This window comes from Dermacentor andersoni, chromosome 1 (assembly GCF_023375885.2).
Source record: "Dermacentor andersoni chromosome 1, qqDerAnde1_hic_scaffold, whole genome shotgun sequence".
Lineage (NCBI taxonomy): Eukaryota > Metazoa > Arthropoda > Arachnida > Ixodida > Ixodidae > Dermacentor > Dermacentor andersoni.
This window is the reverse complement of record NC_092814.1, coordinates 59,307,080-59,329,420: the sequence shown is the minus strand read 5'-3', so window position 1 is coordinate 59,329,420 and position 22,341 is coordinate 59,307,080. Positions and strand designations below refer to the sequence as shown.

The 22,341-nt window shown below is 50.4% G+C and overlaps 1 protein-coding gene across 1 annotated transcript in view; it reads left to right on the top strand.

Annotated features, from left to right (window-relative positions):
• The window catches only part of LOC126545643 (uncharacterized), a 55,736-nt gene that overhangs the window by 5,324 nt on the left and 28,071 nt on the right, over positions 1–22,341 (top strand). The window contains exon 2 of the mRNA XM_050193576.3: positions 11,246–11,323. Within this exon, the coding sequence (XP_050049533.1) occupies positions 11,246–11,323 (78 nt within the window). The remainder of the gene's footprint in view (positions 1–11,245; positions 11,324–22,341) is intronic.

The following is a 22,341-nucleotide window of genomic DNA, read 5'->3' as shown; positions in this document are numbered from 1 at the left end:
TGCAAAAAGAAAAATACCATAATAGACGAAAACTTTCCGTTCGTGCGTAGGTAGCGTGAAAAGCACCGCACAATGGCGCCAGGTTACTCACCCTGATGACTTTCTTCTTGTCGCAACGATGGTACGCGGACCCATTGCTGTCGGGGTTCTTGACTGCGACATTTAGTCCTCGCAGCAGTCAGCGAAAACCACCCGACACACCTTCAGGAAGGGAGCTCTAGAAACGATATTGTGACGTTCTGAAAACCTGTCACACACACATACACACAAAAACGAATTTTCTTGACCTTAGCGTATCTTAAATTTTTTTTCCCACTACCTACACTCTACTACGTCTGTGCCACATACGCACACTCTTCGTTAGAATGCTTTGCTCGCGTCTCCAAACCAGATGAACACAACGATTTGCAACGTCGTTAGCTGTTCCCCACAACCTTCCGACGTGAGCTGCGGGACGTTGTTGTACCGTGGCAGTGTCCTGGCTCTGAACTGCGTTCCACAAAGGCGCTTGTAGCATTCTTGCGGTATACAGGCCTTCAGTGAGCAACTTTTGTGCTAGTGCATTTCATGCGCAAGTATGTGGTCATTCCTCGTCATCTCGCATCGAATCGCTTTCCAAGCCTCTCTAGTGTCTTCAGGTATCAACATATACAATTCCCTTACCTATTCGATGAGCCGCGCGCTCTGATTTGTTAGTGCGTGTGTGTCTGTTTAGTTTCACACACCATTATTCTATTCATGTAGCGCACGCGTTACGCCAGGCGCTGCCCGGGCTCTTGATGTCACTAATGGACATTTGTTTGTAAAGATACCGCACAGGAATCGAAATTGACTATATGGCTACTAATCGCATCTGTGGCAAAAATGAAAATAACTCTACCATGGCTGCTAGCTGGAGACTAGGTGAAAGGCTCCAAGTTCTTTCCTTTGCTTTGATGGCTGCTTGATAGTCGGTCGTTAAAAAGCCCGTTTCGCGAAATGGCCTTGACAAAGGTACAAAAAATGTCTGTTATCAACTGAACCTAAAGCAGCACAGGCATGTGCGCACTTGCACGCGACGCAATCGTTCTTAAACGCTTCGTTTTACTTTCTTTCTCTCTCTCTGTAATCCTCCCACCCCGCCTCTCTCACAGTGCGCAGCAAAACTTTTGATTTAACTTAAGGCACAAGTGTCATTTTATCTCGCGGTATTCGCAGATCGGTGTGCCGTTTTCGTATCTGCCATCTCCTGTATGCATCTAGAACTTCAAAAGGATGTGTGTTACGTTTGCTCATTGTTGAACTCCCACACTGCACACTTGTGCAGAGCGCGTGAACGATAACGACACTGCTGAATGCAGTAGGGACGCTTGCAGGGGGGCACAGTGGGTGTTGCGATTTACGAGCGATCTGTACCTGAAAAGCGTCGACACAGAATGGAGGAAGAGGTAAAGAAAATTCGCAACCAAATACACAGTAATTGAAAGTGTAAATAGATATCGACAACCGGGAGCCACCAGAAAGAAAGTGAGAGAAACAGAGGCAGCGAATCGGATGCAAAGAATGGAAACGAAAAAGACCAAGGAGATTACAAGATTGGGAAGAAAGTAGAAGGGAAAGTTTGTGCGGTAACACAAAGAGCAGTGCCTTGCAATTTGAGGCTCCAGCTCTGGTTGCCTAAGGACAAAAAACACACTGAAGCAAATCTTTGCAACAAGATGAGGCATGTGTATGCTGCAGTAAAGATCAGGAGACCACTCAGCACATCCTAATGGAAAGCGAAGGGAAAAACACACTGAAGCAAATCTTTGCAACAAGATGAGGCATGTGTATGCTGCAGTAAAGATCAGGAGACCACTCAGCTACGACTCTGGGCTTGGGTGGGCGGTAATCAGTGACGTCTAATTAATTCTAATTATTCGAAACACTTCAGTAACTTAACTTGTAACTAAACTTATGTTCTAATATCATATCTATAATGAAACCCATGAATTTCGTACTGTACTATATTTTTTTTTATTTATTTCGAATTCCGTTCCCGGTCGTCTCGGGAGGTGAGCCGGAAGTGCCGCGCAACAAGCAAGAGTGTCACTCGTGCCCCTAAAGAACGCTGTGTCATGCACACCGTGGCAAGGTTCGCTCTGGATGCGCGCGTATATAACGGCGCCCCTGCGAGGACAGAGCGCGCACCTGCGCCTCGGTTCCGCGGACTGGCGGTTGGGGTGAGGGGCAGATCTGGGCTGTCCGGGGAAAGGAGGGGGCAGCCCCCGGCGGCAGCCTAACGGTTGCGTGATCATCAACGCTCCAGCGCGCTGTCCAGCGGTGCGCGCCCCCCTCTCCTCGGGACGCCATTATGCGGAGACGGCGGCGGCGAAAGTGCATCTCCGAGGAGCGGCGCGCCAGATTGTCCGAGCACGACGGCCGCCGCTTCGAGACCAGGGCGCGGCTCCCAAGGACGCACGCCATCCGTGGCGCGCAGGAAGAAGAGGTGCCCCTTGGAAGGCCGCCGTCGGGTGCCGCGTCGACACGTCTTTCTGATCGCGCTCGGGTTGAGAGCGCGTGCGGCCTCGTTGCAAGTATATTCGCGCACTCTGAAGCAGTTGGAACGTGTGTGTACTTCTAAGACCGTGTGAGGTCTTGACACGAGTAGGCTAAACTGCATTTACCGTAGCTGCGCTGACATCAGTAGCCACTAACTTTCCGCTCGGTAGTTCGTTCGGGACACTTGTCACCCCAGAGGAACGGTGGCCTAGCTTGCCAGAAGTAATAGGAACGAGCGTTTTTAGCTTGACGCTAACGCTTACCTAAATTCCCCTGCGTACTAGTCAACGGCGGCTTACGCGCGCACTATAGCTTAACGCTTGCTGTGCACGCACCTGGCATGAATAAGCTAGCGCTTTCAAGGCAGGACGGTTGGCTGGGACGGTGACGGTAATGCATTTTATCACAGATGGCGCGCGTATCCCTGCCGGTATCTTATAGCTCGATTCATAAAGGCCACGCAAATACGGGCGAAAAACTGGTATGCGACAAATTCCCTACTCTGGATGGTCCTTTTATCGTTCCCGCATCCTTCAGCGCGCTTGGCTGCTGGAGAGGCCAACGCGCGGCAGATGACTCTCATATCGATAGACACGGTTACGGTGCACTTTGCAGGTTCGAGCCCCGGAAACAAGTCTGTCACAGTTGTTTGCTAAGCACTGATGTCGAAGATCTCTTTAAACTGGCAATGCGTGGAGCCGTCTGGGGCAACCCATGCGGTCATTTCTGGAGAAAAAAAAAACAAGACTGAAGGACTAGGAAAAGTTGTTTGCGTGGTAGCACTGCCTACGACTGGTTGGTTAGACTACATGTCGAGTAGGAACGATGGTTACCAAATGCGTGCCTACACGCGCGCATTTTATTTTTATATTGAATTCGTGTTCTGTAACAATCTGTTATTTTCCATTATTGCTCTGTATCTCCTGTTGCGTCCCGTGGACAATCCCTGCGATGACTACGTCGTGTGAGTGAATGAAGAAACTAATGGAAAATAAAACGGCTTGTTAAAAAAAGGGGGGTGGGGGGTGAGGCTTGGTTCGGCTGCAAGCCAACGCTGAAGCGTGTGCATGCATCTCAAACATCCTCTCGACTGACGTGCGCGATCAGCGCGCGCAATAACGCGGCATATGGGTCAGGCTTCGGGAGATTCAGTCGGCTGTAACACAGAGGCAGTCAGCGAGGCGGACAGTTATAGCTTGGTCGCCCTCTGGGCTGAGCGCGTGGCCTGCTCACAATCGTGCGCTCGCTGTTGCCTCATGCGCGTTGCCACCATGTCCGGAAGCTTTGGCAAGCACCGAACCTCGCCCTTTCCTCAGACGACCGATTACGTCTGCCAGAGCTCGCCTCTCTTCAGCCAGCCGGTGTTTCTAGAAACGAAACATTTCACCGCAGAAGCGGTAATGACGTAGGGTGGGACGCCGTCGGAGACTTACGAGGCCACCACGATTGCGCACAGCCATTTCGAAAAGACGTCCTGCCTGTTGCGTTGGTACGCGCCGGTGCCAGGAAGAGCCCCCCTTCAGGAGCGTCGAAGCTACCGAGGCAGAAGAAATGCACGCTTGACTGTGACGTAACCGCGCTAGTCCTAAACCAGTCGCCACACGATGGGCGTCCTGCATAACCGTCTCTCTCTTGCTTCTTTTTTTTTTTTTTTGCATACGTGGCAACGCAGGCGAATAATTTCTATAACTGAGAACGGCGCACTTGCAGATGATGTACATCTTCTAAAGACGGCGAAGAGAAATGCTTAGGTAAAACTAAGCTGGAATCGTTGAACGATTCTGGCCCACTTTTTCTTCTCGCACATACGTCTGACCAGACAGAGCAGCGCAACGCCTACGTTCTCACCATGAGCGGCCGGTCGTGAACTGCGGATGATAAAAAGACACACAGGATGGAGCAAGAGGATTCTTACATTATACCGGCTCTTAATTGGCACGTCAGACATCTTTAGTTAAATAGGTCAGTCTAAGCATGAGCAGCGGCTTGGAAAGCCAGGAACCATCCATAAACCAAAAGTTGCGCGGCGACACTACAATAGCTTCGTTTGCATGAACTTGACCTAAACGGGTAGATTCAGAAGTCGAGCTGACCCAAGCCGACACGACCCCGTTTATTTACTATTCATTTATTTATTTAACAATAATGCTAATCTCACACGTGATTATAGCAGGGAGGACACATACATGAGCACAGTGTAAAAGAGACAAAAGACAGGTATGAGAAACACAATGCAATACAGTGTTACAATAATTATGCCTCAAGTCAACGGTGACAAATATAAAGAACGTAAGTATATCGAACACAGTATACAGAAAGGTAGCACAATTTTTGAGACGCAAGCGCGATATCAGAATACAGAGAACATGATACAGTTAGAAAATGTAGATGTAAAATTAGTTATGCACGTATTATTTCCTCGAGCAACATTAGAAAATTTTCTAAATTCGGAGTGCTCGTGACTGGATGGTCCTGTTGGTTCCACTGCCTGTTTGCACGATTAAAATAGGATTATTTCAAACAGTTTGAGTTGTGCCTGTGTTCAGCAAGGGTATGAGGGTGTTTATGACGTGTAGGTCTTGTACGCGACAGAGATAACTTTAGATGTGTCCATGTTTATCGCCATGGAATAATAGATAGAGAAACTTCAGTCGGGCTGGCTTAGCTCGATTTTGTAAGGTTAGCATACAGCTTGCTTTAGTGGACTTGTTGGTGAGTCACTTAGCTTGTATTTATTAAAGATAAACCTTAATGCCTTTCTCTGCACCCACTCCAATTTGTCAATAAGTGCGTTAGTGAAATGAAACGAACCGATGCTAGCGTACTCGAGGTTTGGTTGAACAATCATGCGATAAGCCAACAGCATTGTGGCAGGTGGTGCCTGGCGAACGCGTCTTCTCAGGAACAAAAAGTCGCTTTGGTGCAGTCGATGTAATGTTTCAAACTTGCGCATTCCGTCGGAGATCATGGGAAGTGTTTTATGCTCTAAAACCCTAGCTGGAGGCGTGTCATTAATAGTGTAGGTGAAGCCAGATATTTGTTTCCTTCTAGTTATTGTTGCCGATTGCCTTGCATTTATAGTCATCTGCAACTCCTCGCGCCAAAAAAAAAAAAAAAAATTCCAGGGCATTATTTAGGATTTCATGGTCATCATTAGAGTGCATCTTGCCGAGCGGGTGGCCGAGTCGGCCCTTCCATTCCAGGCGAATCGACTGAACTGAAGCTTGACGCTTGCTCGGCTCGGCCCGCTGGCGTTTACGCGAAATCCGGCGACTGGAATTCGTTCTGACAAGCCGACTCGACCAAACCTCATCGGGTTCGCGCAAATGTAACGATTGTTTGAACAATCTACGTGTTGATGGATTCTGACGGCACGTTCATAAGTCAGTGACAGGTCAGTGAATCATTTTACGGACGTGCGGTTTCTACTTGGCCAACAGCGGCCCAGGTTTCGCGACACGTCGACACCTAAGCAAAGTGGAGCTGTGAGTATCCGGGACGAGCGAAGTCCGTGGTAACCAAATGAGGTCATCGCTGGTGCATGCAGTACTCTCTCCTTATGAACGTGCTCCGTTCTTCACCTGTCGCTGATTTCAACAAGGATTACAGTGCATTCTAAAGGAACAAAAGATGCCAACCTAGAGCAGTCTGAGTATATCTTCTCAGAAGGCCCAAAAGTATAGTAGCGGTGTAATTGATTGGGTTAGTTAGTGTTGAACTATGTGTGAAAGCGTTGCCGCTTTCGTACAAGATATAATAGGGAGTCATAGAAACTGCCCAACCAAGGGTCATTGCGTATACCCAAAGCCCCACGTCCTGCTTGCGCTCTTTTGTATAAAAATGGGCTATTAAAGACAAACTATATATATATATATATATATATATATATATATATATATATATATATATATATATATATATATATATATATATATATATATATGTTTGCATAAACATATACATGCCGAACATGCCAGAAAGTGCCCCAATAGTTTGAAAGCGGTTTTGCCAAGGTTCATTGGGGAGTAGGCAGACAGGTTACAAGTTAATCATAAGCAAGCTCAGGGAGGAAAATCCCCCACTTATTCGAAGAACGCGTAACTGTCTATGCAAGATAGCTTAAGTAGATGGCGCATGAACGTCAATATCGTCTGCATCGTTTTAGTATAAGGCCGGCACGTACGCTCCACCTCATCAACTCTATGTACTGCGGTAGAAGCTACGGCTTGCGTCAACAGATCCGGAATGGGAGCCAGCTATGTGCCGAAGAGAAAAGACTGGCCCATTGTGCTTCGCTGATCCTTCCAGTGAACCGACATCGCGCGCAGAAGAGTATTAGCCGCCGATAAAGAACGAGGTCGTCTTGTTCTGCCTCCCGAATGGTTGAAGCGACACAGTGTGTTCATGAGCTCATTGCAGTTTCGACCAGGGGGAGGATGTTGTAGGCAGATCTAACCTTGCGAGACTTACCAGAGCGAGCAGTATGATTCTGCGAGGTACAGGTGAGTCATGCGTCTTCGCAGGACTCCTAAATTAGCGCGTCGTGTAGTGTTAAGCGTTGTTCAAACGAAGGCGGTGGGAAATATGAGCGGAAGTCAAGCCCTTTGCCGTCAGTGATTTCCGAGTTCTCTGCGCGAATAGCGTAACCTCTTGCTAGAGACTCTACGCCTTGCATCGATATGAATTCTTGTTGCAGTTAAATGTAGCACACAAATCTATTTACTGGGATAACATTGCATTTCACGCCCCCCCCCCCCCTTTTTTTTTTTTTTTGATGCCGTATTTCTCGACATTGGTGCTATGCACAAGGTGTCTAAGCAACGAATATGTTACGCTTTCAGTGCTGACTTATTTCAAAGATGTAATTACAACTGCGCCCTACATACATTAAGGCTAAATTAAATGAGCGAAATGTATTAACTATACTGCAGATGATCGCTAAATTGTCATGTCAGCCACTGCTACGAGCCATGGTCAGCAATAATCAGTTTATCTCGAATCGCCCACTATTGAAAATTGGAGACAGCCGTCAGTGAGAGAGCGGCATAAAGCTATCCTTTTTCAGTAAGCGCGTGTTCGCGCACACTGTGTTGCTCTGCGTCCTCATCACGTTTGAGCCGTTCAGCGTGAAGTGCTGTTTTCTTCTTTTTTTTTGGTTACACGCCCACAGGGGATGGTAAATGCGCAGGTAGCATGCTGGTCGGAGTGCTGCCTATGAGCCTGGCAAAAGTCGACCAGCATCTTTGCATGCGTTGTGTGCGCCGTGACGAGAGAGCCAGTGCGCACAGGCTCCTGCTTTTTCGTGGGGCTCTTGTTTCTCGAGTAAAACAGGAAAAAAATATAGACTGCAATAATGGCCATTTAGCACTTGCACAATAATTAGGCATGAAGTGCTGTATGAAACGACATGAACTAATTCGGGAAAAGGCAGAAGCGTGCATCGCCCTCGCCTAAGGCAGTCTGTTGTGTCGTGAAAACAATGGAGCATTTGCAAAAAAAGGCTGAGTCTACTACCCTGCAAGGCCGTTTTTCAAACAATTATCACCCCCTCTAATACCCCTGTCAAGCGAGCAAGTGAAGTGCACTTAAGCAGAGTGTCACTCGGTTTAAGTGCACCTTCCCAAATCTAAGCGTCGCAAGTACAGGGTACTCGCAGAAGAGTGCACTCCGGTCGGAGTGCTTCCACGGAACGCACTTGCTGGCCGAGTGTGTAGCCTCGCCGCCAGCGGTTTAAATGGTGCAGAATGTAATGCATAAAATAAGTATTAAATGAACGCGGAACTTCATTTTAGTTGTTGGAACAGCTTTTAACAATATAATCAGAATAGAACACGCTCATGTTCTGCTCTAGCAGGATCAAATGTCGCCATGTTCTGGATTGGCTAGGCATTCGTATTGGCCGGCATTGACTTGCAACACTCTTATAATAAATAATGTTCTCGTTTTTTGTTGAGAAAGCATACATTGTTTCTTTTTATTTATAACACAACGTAAAACAACCACTTTTTAGTTTTTTATCTTTTGAATCTACATCTTCAAAAAACGTGCTCTCAGTTTTTGTTTGTTTGTTTTAGTGCGAGTGCGCTCTGTTTTCCTGTTCAGCACGCGTAGCCTAAAGTGTCATTCAAGGTCCCGAAGTGCACCTCCCGTAAGTGCACTTGCCCGCTTGACAGGGGTATAAGCCTTGCTCAACCAAGAACTCGCCTCCCTCTACACTGCTGCTGCTGTCTTGTACGCTGCATCGTGGGCTGGTTAAGAGCGTGCATATACATGGAAGGAGCGTGGCAGAGAGGAAAGGCGACGCATGTGCACAATTCCCTCTGGAGCTGCCTGGGCGTCATCACATTAGCCTCTTGACAGCTGTAATTATCCGTTAGCCTCCGCAAAAGCATTGCAGAAACGTACAAGTCCTGAGGATAAGTAGAGAAGAGAGAGAGGGGAGGGGGGGCGAGTGTTTTCTGAAGGCTAACCGAGGTCACCGTAACACCGAGCTATTTATTATTATATTGGTGGCTTGCCCTTTGCAAAGGGCGATCTGAAAAGTAAATATTGTCCTATAATCAAAGAGGGCAGGGTATTGCCCACAGGGTGCGGCTGGCCCTGCAGGTAGCTAGCACGCCACCACTGCTCGCATTTACTGTGGTCAGTTTTGTGAACCGAGTCAGTGGTGTAACCAGGAATCCTTTTCTGAGGAAGCACGCACTCGACCGGGGGAGCTGGTGGCGCCAGGTGTCCTGGTTATACACAGTATACACAGCCTTTGTGTACCAGTCCAGCAAAACTTCAGCCTCCATCCGTAGTATTGACCGCAGTTCCAGAAGCATGACCTGTCACTGTAGTTAACGCAGTTATTACGCAGTTTCTTACGCAGTTAGCGCCGTTCATCTGAACGTCTGCGCACGATCCAACCGCAACTGTCGTTGTTGCTGCAGTTTGAGTCATTTTTCATTCGGTTGGACCTGCAGAAAGACGTGTCAGCAAGTGCAAACTCGTGAGCCAGTGTTCATGTTACAACGAGGGAATGTTTGCGCATCCCGTACTACCATTGTACTAGGAGAAAGGTCGTTTGTAGGATCGTCATTCAATAAGTCAAATGGGGCTAATTGTATGATATCGTTCTGTTTACTGCGCTGTATACATCATTATGATGGTTTCCATTACGAAAGTATTGCGCTTACAGCTTACTGAGCTGTAAAAATTAGAAACGAAAGAAATTGGCACGCATGAAATGACAAGGCATACGAGAGGACTCGTGTCCGCCTGCGGTCATGTAGCTTCGTGTATATGTATCTTTTCGTGCACGCTGTTTTTGGTTCGGGGACGTAGCCGTAGTGGGTAAGTGAAACTCTTTGTGCGTGCTACAGACGGTGTATGGGTACTAGGGTACAGAAATGACGTAACCGAATACACAAGTTAAATTTACCCGCGCATTATAAAGCTTGCATGCTTAACTTATGACGTAAGACTTCCACTAGCTGTAACATAATTTTGCAATCGTGCTTCTTCCCTATTCGTAGTGTGCCCGTTTGTTTTGCAGAAGGCGTTTCGGCGTTAAGGCACAGAAAAGCTTGTAGTACGAAATGTGTAGGTGGTCGCGAGACCCGATGCCAGACCTGCACTACACTGCGGCGACAGGCGAAATCGCCGTATGTCGCCATATGTTTATCCTCGGGCAGCCGCTGCCTGCAAGCCGAGGGTGCGTGATTCGATCACGATCCCTATAATACCCCGCGCAACAGTTTCCGGTGCCACCGGAGCGCCGTCGTCCCTGTGTCTACAAGCGGCAGCGCCTCGCACGAAAGTCTCCGGTTACGGGAAAGCGGGCACCGACAGACATGGCACGGCGTGCACTCGCGCGTCTGCCGGGCAGCAGCCTGCGGGCACCGTGTAACGATGCCGCCGCCGCATCGCGGGCCTCCTGCCGGCGATGTCAAGGAAGGGCACGTTCCCCGATCATCGGCGCACATCGTTCTAGGCGAACCACAATGGGTGCTTCTTTTGCGAACCGGTGACCCCGAAACCCTAACAGTCGGGGTGAAAGGAAAAACTTGGGGCCACGGGTTCCTGAAGGAGCCGATCGAGTATAACGACCCATTAGCGGAAGAAGACAACGGTAAAACTCTCGTGTTGTGCCCAATCCGCGGCCGTTTCTTGCTTCTTTGCGGTGCGGCGGGCGCCACTATTTGCGCGGGAGAAAGGGGCCGACAGAGGGCCACTTGCGTGCGGCGGCCCCTTTGCGGAGGGACAGCCGCTCAGCTGGCGCCGCTTTTGAGCCTCGGGGCGGCGCATTGATATCAATTTGCCGCGCGAAGCGACCTTTTGTGCCGGCCGCGAAGAGGCGGAGCGCTTAATTTCATATGGGGCTGTCCATCTCTGGCCCAGTGCGGCTCGCTAATGAGACGATGCCCGGGAACCGCGGCTCGCGGCCATCAATCAGTATCGTTAGCGCCGTAAATCCAGAGTCGCTGCTGTTGTTTTCTAGCAATGACCCGCGGAGTCACGCGCTGGCCGCTGCGTCGCGCTCTTTCATGTGCCGCCGCCGGCCTTTGTCGCCGACGGGGGCCTCGCGAACCAGCGTTGGATCGAATCCGCTTTTCATTGCAATTAACAGCACACCAACACGCGCCTTTCAAGCTTCCAACAGAAAATCATTGTGTAGATGTCTCTTAACTCGAGCGAAGAAGGAATGTAATTCTTTTTTTCTATGCTTCCTTCTTTTTCGTAGATGAACCAGCTGTGCAAGGTGTGCGGAGAGCCCGCCGCTGGATACCACTTCGGCGCCTTCACCTGTGAAGGGTGCAAGGTAAGCGCGCTTTATGCTTCTCCGGACCCGATTAAAAGAAAGCAACACTCTGGCTGTCCGGCTCGGCGAAAGTTGACGGGTTTTGGACCTCACCCGCTGGCTTACGTGCGAGCCGTCCCGCGGTCGTGGCCGACTGTTTCTGTCCTGCGCGCGGAGCGATGTTGTGAGCTACCGCAGCCATGAAGCGCGGAAGGCTGCATGGCGTGCGGTGGCGAACAATGCTCAATCGTCCGCGCGCAGCGACACGATCATCGCATGCCGCTGCGCCAAGCGGGGCGCCTGCTGGTGACGCCAACAATAGGCACCGTTAGCGGTTTGTGGTGCGGCGGATGACGTGTCACTCACACGCGGAGCGCCGCCGCGTTTCGGGTGCGTCAGGGGGCTAGTCCAGATCGTGGGAAGACTCGTCGTGCGTGGGCTCTGCCTCGTCCCCGGCACCTCTGCAGGCGAGTTTGCGTTGCCCCTGAAATCGGTCCCGAACGTGCTCTACTGCCGTGGTATTGAGGGCGCGTAGTGTGTGGTGGTTTAAATGCGCGCGTCCGTGGTTCGTTCGATAGTAACGTGACCAAGCAATCGATCGCTTCGCTGTAGGGATTCTCGCTACTGAGCAGCGCTTCGCCACGGTGAACAGGCTTTGCGATAAGCCTCGCTCAGAAGATAAGCGTCCTGCGCATACGATCACAATTCCAGGCTGCGCACGAGAACACTCTTCTATTGCGTGAACTTGCCATTCAAGAAGGGTTTTTAGATTTCGGTAGGTTTTCGCATGGGAACAATGTCAATTAGTGTCGTTTCTTTTAACCTTTTCTGGAATTCGTACCCCATAATAACTCAGCTTACGTCTGACATTCAGCGTGAGCGTAATTACATATTAATTATACACGAAGTGTGCCATGAAAACCTCTTATTGAATGGTTGAATAGAGCATTTCCTGAGAGGATGGCTCCTTAGCCTAAGTGGGGAAGGGGGTGCTTAATGAAAGTCGCGTAAAATAAATATTTGTCTTGTGGCAGTATAATACCGCGTCCTCAAATTCTCGAACACCTTATAAGTTTACCGTAACTTTATTATTTCTTCAGTTCGATAGTTGCGCTCGCTCAAGATTTAAAACGCTTGGCGCAGCGTTTCGTGCGTGTGTGTGTGTGTGTGTCGGGGTATGTGGGTGGGCGGTTTCCTTTGCGTAATTGGTATCGTTTGCGTACCTGTAGTACGATTGGGCGCTTCTATTACCGCACGTATTCCTATCGTCACACGCCTTTGTCCGGGTAAGTAAACTGGTAAAATTGCATTACGGATTGTTTGAAAGGTCCTTGTAAACTTATTTACAAGGATGATCACGTTTTCGTGATGTGTTAGTCACTTTAGCGCTTGTGAGGCCATTTCCTTGCCATCTCACCTCCGGTCATGTGTATACTGTGCCCACTTTATAACTGCTATGCATGGAGGATACCTCTGGCACCACCTTCGAATCTTTACTCGTTGCGGACGCCGCCAGCGACGCCTACAGCTACAGTCAAAGAAATTTGCATGTGGCCACTGCCGCATCCTTGAAGGGGGAAACAGGCTCATTATTCGCAGTTCTGAAATGTTATCAAAAGTGTCGTCACTTTTTCACTGTGCCGTGAGTATGGGCAGCACGTAATTTATTTGCGGTGCACGCTCTGCATGCCCTCTCGGGCCAAAATTTGCATTACTCTTTGTATAAGCAAAACGACTCCGATTGGGAACGTGAATGGGGGGAACCTTACCGAAGGGGTGACCGCGTGGCATTTCTCACACAGCAGTTAGCGCTCACTGAATAAGCTTGGCTGCCCGCGATAGGAGGCCGAAACCGTTCGCCTTGTAATTTGTTCTTTGCCGCCACGTTCGCGATAGGCGGGTAGCCGGTTGCATCGGCGCGCCGGCAGCGAGTGACCGCTCAGCTGGGCAAACGCGTGTTAGGCAATGCTCACGAACGGCGATAATTTGCGGTGCTATGCCGACCCGCGATACGAATTACGTATACGCTCACGCGGCCCGACTTGCATGCGTACAACGGCGGAACCCGCCGCCGGTGGTCTGCGGCCACTGCGTGAGCGCCGTCGCGCCGAAGTGAGAACATCTCGGTACGTGCTTATGCGCCGAAGCGAGCGTCTCCGCTCGCTGCGACCGCCGTGAACCCCCCCCCCCCCCCCCCCCCTGGCTACCCCCGCCATTCGACGGCCATCAACATTTGCACGCATCAAAGTTCCTCGCGAGCCACCCTCCACCGAGCGCGGTGCAAAGAGCACGAAGACTCTCCGCCGACTGCGTCCACTCGGCAGCCGCGACACCTAAGCACAAGTGTGCCTGTGACGATCTGGCAGGACTACTGAAGAGAAACACTGAACTAGTTCATGTCATCATCATCATCATCGGCCTGGTTACGCCCACTGCAGGGCAAAGGCCTCTGCCATGCTTCTCTAACTACCCCGGTCATGTGCTAATCGTGGCCATGTTGTCCCTGCAAACTTCTTAATCTCATCCGCCCACCTAACTTTCTGCCGCCCCCTGCTACGCTTCCCTTCCCTTGGAATCCAGTCCGTAACCCTTAATGACCATCGGTTATCTTCCCTCCTCATTATATGTCCTGCCCATGCCCGTTTCTCTTTCTTGATTTCAACTAAGATGTCATTAACTCGCGTTTGTTCCCTCAACCAATCTGCTCTCTTCTTATCCCTTAATGTTACACCCATCATTCTTCTTTCCATAGCTCGTTGCGTCGTACTCAATTTAAGTAGAACCCTTTTCGTAAGCCTCCAGGTTTCTGCCCCGTACGTGAGTACTGTTATACAGTACAGTACAGTACAGCTGTTATACACTTTTCTCTTGAGGGATAATGGCAAACTGCTGTTCATGATCTGAGAATGCCTGCCAAACGCACCCCATCCCATTCTTATTCTTCTGATTATTTCAGTCTCATGATCCGGATCCGCGGTCACTAACTGCCCTAAGTAGATGTATTCCCTTACCAATTCTAGTGCCTCGCTACCTATCGTAAACTACTGTTCTCTACCGAGACTGTTAAACATTACTTTAGTTTTCTGCAATGTAATTTTCTGCAAGTTCATGTCATATCTTTTCATTAATTCTCCGTAAATCTTTTGATCACTTGCTGGTGGAAATGGCCGAACGTCAGTGTGACGTCACTAACTTCAAAGTATTTTCTCGTTTTCGTGCTGTTATGGGCCGATCGCCAGTCTGCATCTAGAGTCTGTGCAGGAGTACGTTTATACAGGTCAATTACTCACAGGGAACCCTGATCATGAGATGTAAATTTACATAATATAAATGAGTTGGAGTGCGTACGGCAGGCATTACCAAATCCTGACTGGAAGCTTACCGCTTTCGTTGAAAAGAAATGTCTACTATCATTGCATTCTACCGCTCGCAACATATGTGGCAGAAGCTTCGAGGTTAACAAGGACACTCGAGAACAATTTAAGGACCGCGCAAATAGCGAAGTAACGAGAAATGCTATGCATAACGCTAACAGGCGGGAAGAGAGCGGTGTTGATCAGAGAACCAACGGGGATTGCCGATATTCTCGTTGACATTAAGAGAAAAAAAATGCAGGTTAACTTAATCTTCCCTTTTTGTTTCCCATTAAAGTGAACTGGCAGAGTGGGCTCTGGGCAAGTGTTTAGTTCGCCTGACCTCAACGCCATCAAAACAGGGGCGCCCGCCCGGCTCTAGAGCGTGTCTGACCGCCGTTGCGTTGATGGGCACTTCGCCCACCTTGCGAACATATAAGTCGCAGCTGTGGAGCAGACAGCCGACGGTTTCGTCAAGTAGCGAGGGTTCATGCTGCCACCGATTTCCAGCAAGAAAGAGCCGCGCATTGTGGGGGTCTTTTCAAGAGGAGCGCCGCGAGCAGTCCTGCACGTAATTTGGTACGTCAAACAAAGTTCAGGCGACGACCTGTACAATACGCGACAGACGCGGGGCTTTTAAGTCAGCTGTAACGACAGCACTTGGGGTGCGCCAAGAAGCTACGCCGTTAAACGCTTGGAGCGCGATAATCGAGGCGTTTGCAGAGCGTTTTCTGCAGGCCGCAAAGCACTTTTGTTACAGTAAAGCGGCACGAACGCCCTCAGCATTGCAGCCCCTTCTGAAGAGCGTTACATAGTTCTCATACTGGAAGGTGGTGGCGGTGGTGCGAGGCTAAAACAAACGCTACATCAACGATCGCGTCACGGCCTCTCTGCATAGGGATCGGCATAGCTTCGCCATGGAGCGGCCCCGCGAAGAACGCGCGCAGAGAAAGCTGGGTCGGCCCGTACGCTCGTGCTTTCCTGGTTCGAGACCCGCGAAGAGGATAAACATCCCGGTTACGGCTGCCTCGTTGCTGTACGGCAAACTGCGCGCGCCCACTTTTTTGAACGCGTTAGCGTTATACGAGTGTCAAAGTGGAAAACAAAGTGTGTGTGTGTGTGTGTGTGTGTGTGTGTGTGTGTGTGTGTGTGTGTGTGTGTGTGTGTGTGTGTGTGTGTGTGTGTGTGTGTGTGTTCGAATAGGCAGGATGTGTCGAGCGCGCTCATGAACACTTCGCAGTATGGTGAATACGGTTTACATCACGGATCCGGGACCTCCAATAGGCGCGACGTAATGCTGACGCATTTCTCTCCGATTTACCGCTAAATTGCCACTGACTTAATTTTTTTCTCTTTTAAATTTCTTATTGCTTGTCGGAAACATAAAGCCGCATTATTGCGAAGCACGGAATTCGCAAATGACGTCTAGTCACCATCGAATAAGCCGGCATAAATTTATCTGAGTTATTCAGAATGCCTACTTGCTCTTCACCTTTGCCAACTTCGCGAGAACGTGTAACGATTCTGGCAAGTGAGCATATATAGTTTCCGAGTGAGCAAGAGCTTTGGCAGAATGTCCATCGTTTTAGTTTCTTCTTCTTCTTCTTCTTCTTATTATTATTATTATTATTATTATTATTATTATTTGAACGTGTTAAAATACCACACGAAAGAAACAGAAGCGGGCTAGCAATTTTCTAATAAACGGGACACCACGCCCACTCCCACCGGCTTTAAGAGGAGAGAAAGACAGGGTCATGGCTAGCTGAGCGCGTACGCCGCCCTGCCCTATCATGGAGGTAATCTCCGGCGAGTGTAAAGATTGTGCGAGCCTAGGTGGCTGGTAGCTGCATGTGCGCTGTCTTCCCGGGCGCCTGGTGTCGGGGGGCAACCTCGTTTCCGAGACTCTTTGAAGCGAGAGGTAACGAAAGCGTTCATTCCCCCCCCCCCATTGGCGCTCTTCGTCACGCCGGCGCTGTGACAGCGAGAGTTTGCGGTCATTGAGTGATATGTTTGTTTGCGTGCGCACGCGTGACATCATGCTTGTCAATTTAAATAACGAATGTTTACTGCAATTTATATGGCCGATAAAACTATGAACTTCACTCTCGCACAGCTGGGTAATGATTTGCTATCGCTATCAGTGCTTCGCTCTTAGGGCAAAAGTACGGCTGTTTTTGTTCGCCACTCCCAGCGATTTGAATGGAAGCTCCCGCACTAGACAGTTACCGACGTGCTTAACGACGAACCGCATGAAGACCTGTCACGCATGTGAACGCGAGACAGTCCTCGCGCAGTTACATTAGCACAAAAGGACACTTCTTTACATCTTACCAAACTGTTACTATACGCTACACATACGCACGCAAGCGTATTGCTTCTACGGCGATTCAGGCGTTCGGGTGCGCTGAGGAGGCAAGAAATCGCTTAGTAGTCGGTGCCACCGCACGTCTTCATCTTTCAAAACTGACCACTGTAAGGGGGGCTTCGACACTGTGTGGCGACACCTCTGCGAGGAATAGAGATGTGCAGGCGTGCCTGTTCAGCGCGATTCGAGCCACGGCACGGTGCACAGGCGCCCAGGATCGAGGTCGCGTCTCCCGGGAGACCTTGCCGAGTGCGCACAGGGGGCGCTGCTTCACGCCGCTCGGTCCCTCCCGATTCGCCAAGGTGCATCCACGGCGACGCGCGGTGCTTACGGCGCGCGCAACTCGCGGCGAGCTGCTCAAAAATCTAGGTCCAATCATTAAAAGAGCGGCCTGGTTCGGCTCGCTGCGGTCGCGTTCCTGCGTGCCCGCCATAGGTCACAGTGTGCGGGGTGAAAGCGAAGTCGGCGCGCGGCTTCTTCCTGCTCGCCTCGGTCCCGCCTCTCAACGGGCAGCCGCCGAAACGTCCATTTCCATATTCCATTACCCTGCGCGCGCGCTCCGAGCAGATGGCACGTGCAGCGCGAGAATCAATTTCATCGGGCGACCATCGGCGTCGCCACGTTGCGTGCCCCGTGTTACAGCCTCAGCCAGAGATATTCGCAGCTTTCACATTCCAAGAAGAAATACGGGTGATGGGGCCACGCCGGTTATGTGCAACGATGGCAGGTTCGCGCATGCGTGAAGCCTACGCACACACACAACATTAAAAAGAAAAGCAGCTGCGTTTCCTGCACGCGACACATTTTGATTAGGTGCAGCGAACACGCTGTCCGAAAAGCATACTGCAAGATGACAAAGAAACAAAAAAAGTATAGTGACAAAGATGACTCGTGGGTAAGCAGGCACGTACGCGCATGCTTATAAGCTCCAATTAGTAAGATTGTTGCTTACATTTCTTAGCATAAATAGAAATCCTTAGCAGTGCATGGAAACGTGCATTCACTTCATGCCATTTTCTTTGCAGGAGAGTTGTGAAAGGTAAACGGGCATCCGTCGTAAATGGTGTAGTGGTTACGCCCTTACACGTTCTTCTGTTTCATTCAGCATTTGAATCGGACGTCCTACGTGCCGATTGCCTCAAGTCAACTGACTTCACGTTCCTTTTTCTTCTCATTTCGCATTATTGAGGAAGTGAATAATTCGAGAACGCCTTAAAGCAAACTACTTAACACTCCGTCCACGACCACTTTTCGCAAATATACCGATTTGTTTTTCTCTAATCGAGAAGCCGTCGCGTCCTGTAAAATCGAGCGTACGGACTTGGTGTCAGTCAGTCAGTCATTGAGGTCTCGGTGCACATTTTTTCAGCGCTCCCCGACAGTCCCGGTGCGCAGCATAGACGGGTGTTCGATGGCTCGCGAAGCGCACCGTGCGCCGTTTTCGGCCTCTGCCCGACCGCCTGTGCCGCGGGGGAACGCGTGCCGCCCTTGGGCGGGCCATTAATTTCATCGGCACCACGGCGATAAGAACCGCGAGGGACGCCCTAATGGGACGTGCGTCGGCCAACGGGGCCGACACCTCGTTGCCGAGGTTGGCTCTGCCGCGGCTCCGAACGCTTTCGGGAATGTGTCAAGTGCTCACATGCTGTCAAGAGGCCCCCTCGACGAGCGGACCACACTATGGCGTGACGTTTCCTTCACCATGCATTGCGCATATACACCTTCGAAGTGCAGCGACGCGTCAACTCCGTACGCTCGTCTTCTTTCTCGCCCTGCACGCGCGAGAGATCCCCGAGACGCGTCGACCGGCCCACCATTCCTACTTTCTCTACGAATCTCGAGGAGTGACCTCTGCACACCCGACGTTGGCCGCAGGTCCTTTCGACCCTCACGACCCTTTTCTTTCAAAAGGGGCGAGCATCAAAAGCAGACGCGATACGCCCTTTTGTGTGTCGTGCTCGGAGACCAGTGTTTCACTTTCGGCCTCTTGCGCGCGACCCGGTTCCCACTGTGGGCCTTTCTCTGCGGTAAAAGCGATCTTTCTCATCGTTTTCCAACTTTTATTTTTTTGTCGCCGACCATCTCGGCCAACGAGCGGGAGGACGACGCCAACGAGTCGCGCCGACGCCTGTGTGGCAGTTTTTTTTTTCTTTCTTTTTCCCTGCTGCGGGGCACGGCAACCTATGCTCCGAGTGAAATGAGCATAGAGGGATTTTTTTATTTCGTTCCTTTTTCTTTGTTCGACCTGCTCTGGAGTAACGCAACAACGCTCCAGTTTTTTTTTTTTTTTTTTTACTTTTAGGGTTGTGATGGCTGTGCAGTTTTGCGCACAGCGCTACAATTCCCACAATAGGTGGTGAGTGACGGCATTTCGGCACTGTCCATGCAGAACAAGCTCTGGAATTCGGAATTGTTTGTTGGTTTGCTACATGTTTCTGATTAAATGACATGTGCGACGCGGGGTGCCTGACGAATTCTGGCGATGTTGGAGTTGCTTCGACAGACACTTCGTGATTTTTTTGTAGGGCGTTTCGTTAAAACAGAAGTAAGAGCTTAAGACGACGAATCGGTGAAGCCCCGAACGTCGCCCGTGTGCACTTTCAGAGTGTGGCACTTTCAGAGGCTTTGATTGGCACCCCTTCTCCAACGCAGTGTAGCGAACTGGATGTTTGTCTTCCCGTTGACCTCTCCGCCTTTCGCAGCTTTTTTCTTCTCTCTTTGAGGACAAGGGCTATCACTGCATGCAGGCGCCGAGAGAGCCGCTTGAAGCGCCTGCCTAAAGAGTCTACCTAGGACACTAGTTCGCCTGTACAAAGGCGCGGAAGAAGCAGTATATAGCAGTGACCTCGCCATGGTGTTCATACCACTTTGGGAATGCAAGGTTGAGGCATTGTGTCCTGGCAGGGGACGCCAGTACTGAAAGGACGCTGTTTGACGAGGATATTGGCTCGTTTCAGGGAGCGGCGGGCTCTCCCGTGCCCACAGCGCAGTGCAGAGTAAAGGAGGCAGAAACTTTCACTGTTGAAAAAAAAAAAAAAGTTCATTGTGAGGAGATGACGGTGGGGAAATAGGTGCCTCTAGGCGAGGGTTGTATGAGGCGGGGGTGCCATTTCGATAGTTGTTCTTTGCGACACCGCTCCAAACGTGCTCGAGAAAGTTTTGGCAGGTTTTGTGCTTTGCGCCGTGTCGTGCAACGATCTTTTCCGGAGACGCTGGCATTGTTTCCGAGCTTCTGAGAAGGCCGGGAGCAGGGTCCTTGACATCTGTAGTTTTCTGCCCATCACCGCGAGTGCAGGGGAGCGCGTGGCTTGTCTCCGTTGCCCCCAACCAACTGCGTGCATAGCCCGCGGGTCATCGGCTGCTGTACAGGGTCGACCCTCTGTCGTCGCCTTCGGTTCTCGAAAGTAGTAGCGGTAATTGCTTTGAACCCATAGAAACGCCAAGGCGTGGGAGTTTCCGTCCCCTAATTGGACCTTTGGGGGAACCCGAAAGAACGGCCTTCCCTTTGTGGGACCTCGGAGCGTCCCGAATGGCGCCGGCTCCCTCTTCTGTCCTCTCTCGGGCAGATAAGGCACGACCTTTCGGTCTATTGCCCAAAGCGTACGCGCTCCGTAGTTTTCCATGGGCTGAACGCGAAGTGGTGGAATGGTAGGCATCTGCGCTATCCGCGAACATACCCAAGTGCCAAGCCGACCGACTTTGCTTTCTCATACGGGCGCCATAAAAACACTAGATCAGGCCACTTTCTTTAGAGCGTGCTTCTTGTTTTGTTTTGCGCAAACAAAACGTATACCGCGTGTTGTCTAGTATCGCGGATGTGCTAAGTAGCTGATATACTCTTTGCATTACGCCGTGGACCCCACGAACGACTTGTCGCGGACAGACGGGACGTTTACCATCAGGCAGTTGAAACAGGACATGACATCGTATTTCGATGGTTGCCAAGTCACTGTGGCATCATTGGAAACGAGCAAGCAGACACAGCCGCCCGATCTTCACATAGCAGTGCCAATTGCGTTGCTATCCTGCTGTCACGAACAGACTTAGCGGGAAAGCTCTGTGCGCTTGCTAGCGAGCTTACCTTGGCCCAATGGTATTCGGCAGACTTTAAAAACCAGCGCCTTTGTTCCCTGTATCCTGATCTTAAGCTCCACCTTCCACATGGCTTACTACGATGGGAGGTAACTCTCATCTGTCGGCTATGGCTTGGAGTAGCTTTTACCGATGCTTACTCTTACCACATGGGAATGACCACAAGTCCAGATTGTGAAGTTTGCGGGTGCAAAGAGATGATGGCGCATCGTCTGTGTGATTGCCGTCGTTTCAGTGCACAAAGACAAGTCCTCAGCACCACGCTCGACAGGACTAACAACCGTCCCCTTGCGTAAGGCAGAATTCTTGGACCCTGCCATGGTCCGACGTCGCCACGAACTGCTTTAAAAGCGCTAGTGCGCTTTTTAAAGGAAACAGTACTCATTGAAAAACTATAGAAGGTGCGAACTGCTGCTTTCCTTTTGTTATTTTTTAATCTTCTCTTGCTTTCTTATCTTTTCTGCTCCTTACCCCATTCCCCTGTACAGAGTAGCCAACCGGACACTTAATCGGGTTAGCCTCTCTGCCTCTCACCTCTTGTTTTCCTTCCTACTCGTTCCACTCGGGAATTCTGGGTTAGTACGAACTCCAACCGCAGTATGGCGCCGTGCGTCTGCAGCAGACAAAACTGTCGCAGTATTGGTGGCGCAAGGGCAGGGGATACAAAGAATGAAAAGACATAAGTTCGCATATAGCAAGCAATTTCCATAAAGTTCGATGGCTTGTTAGCACGAGTCTTTAAGGGCCGATAACAAGCGCAGAAGAAAGGTAAAACTTGGTGGCGTGAGCCACTGCACCATTTCCAAGGGGTGCGTTCGTAATATTCATCCATGCATCATCCAACCTTCTGGTATTGCGGACACGAGTCTATCGGAATCGCGGCACCACCCATGCTACCACGTAGGCTCCCGCCCAATTTTTCCGTAACCGCGATGGCATCGCACACAGAGATGGGCAGGGAAGGATTAGCAGCAGCACAGTGTTATTTAACTTTTCTGCGAAGGTAAGCTCTCGCAGGTCCAAGAAGGAAGTTGCGGGGTTTGTATGTAGAGCTCGACTATCGATCAGACACGCCTTGTGCAGCCGCGCACGACGGCACGTGCGGTCACTGCGCCGTCTTTGACGTCGCAAACAACTCGCTTTTGGTGCAACGGCATGAAGCCAGGCCGACACTCGAGTGCTAATTCAGCTCGGCCTTTTCTGCTTGTGCAAAGAAACGATACGTC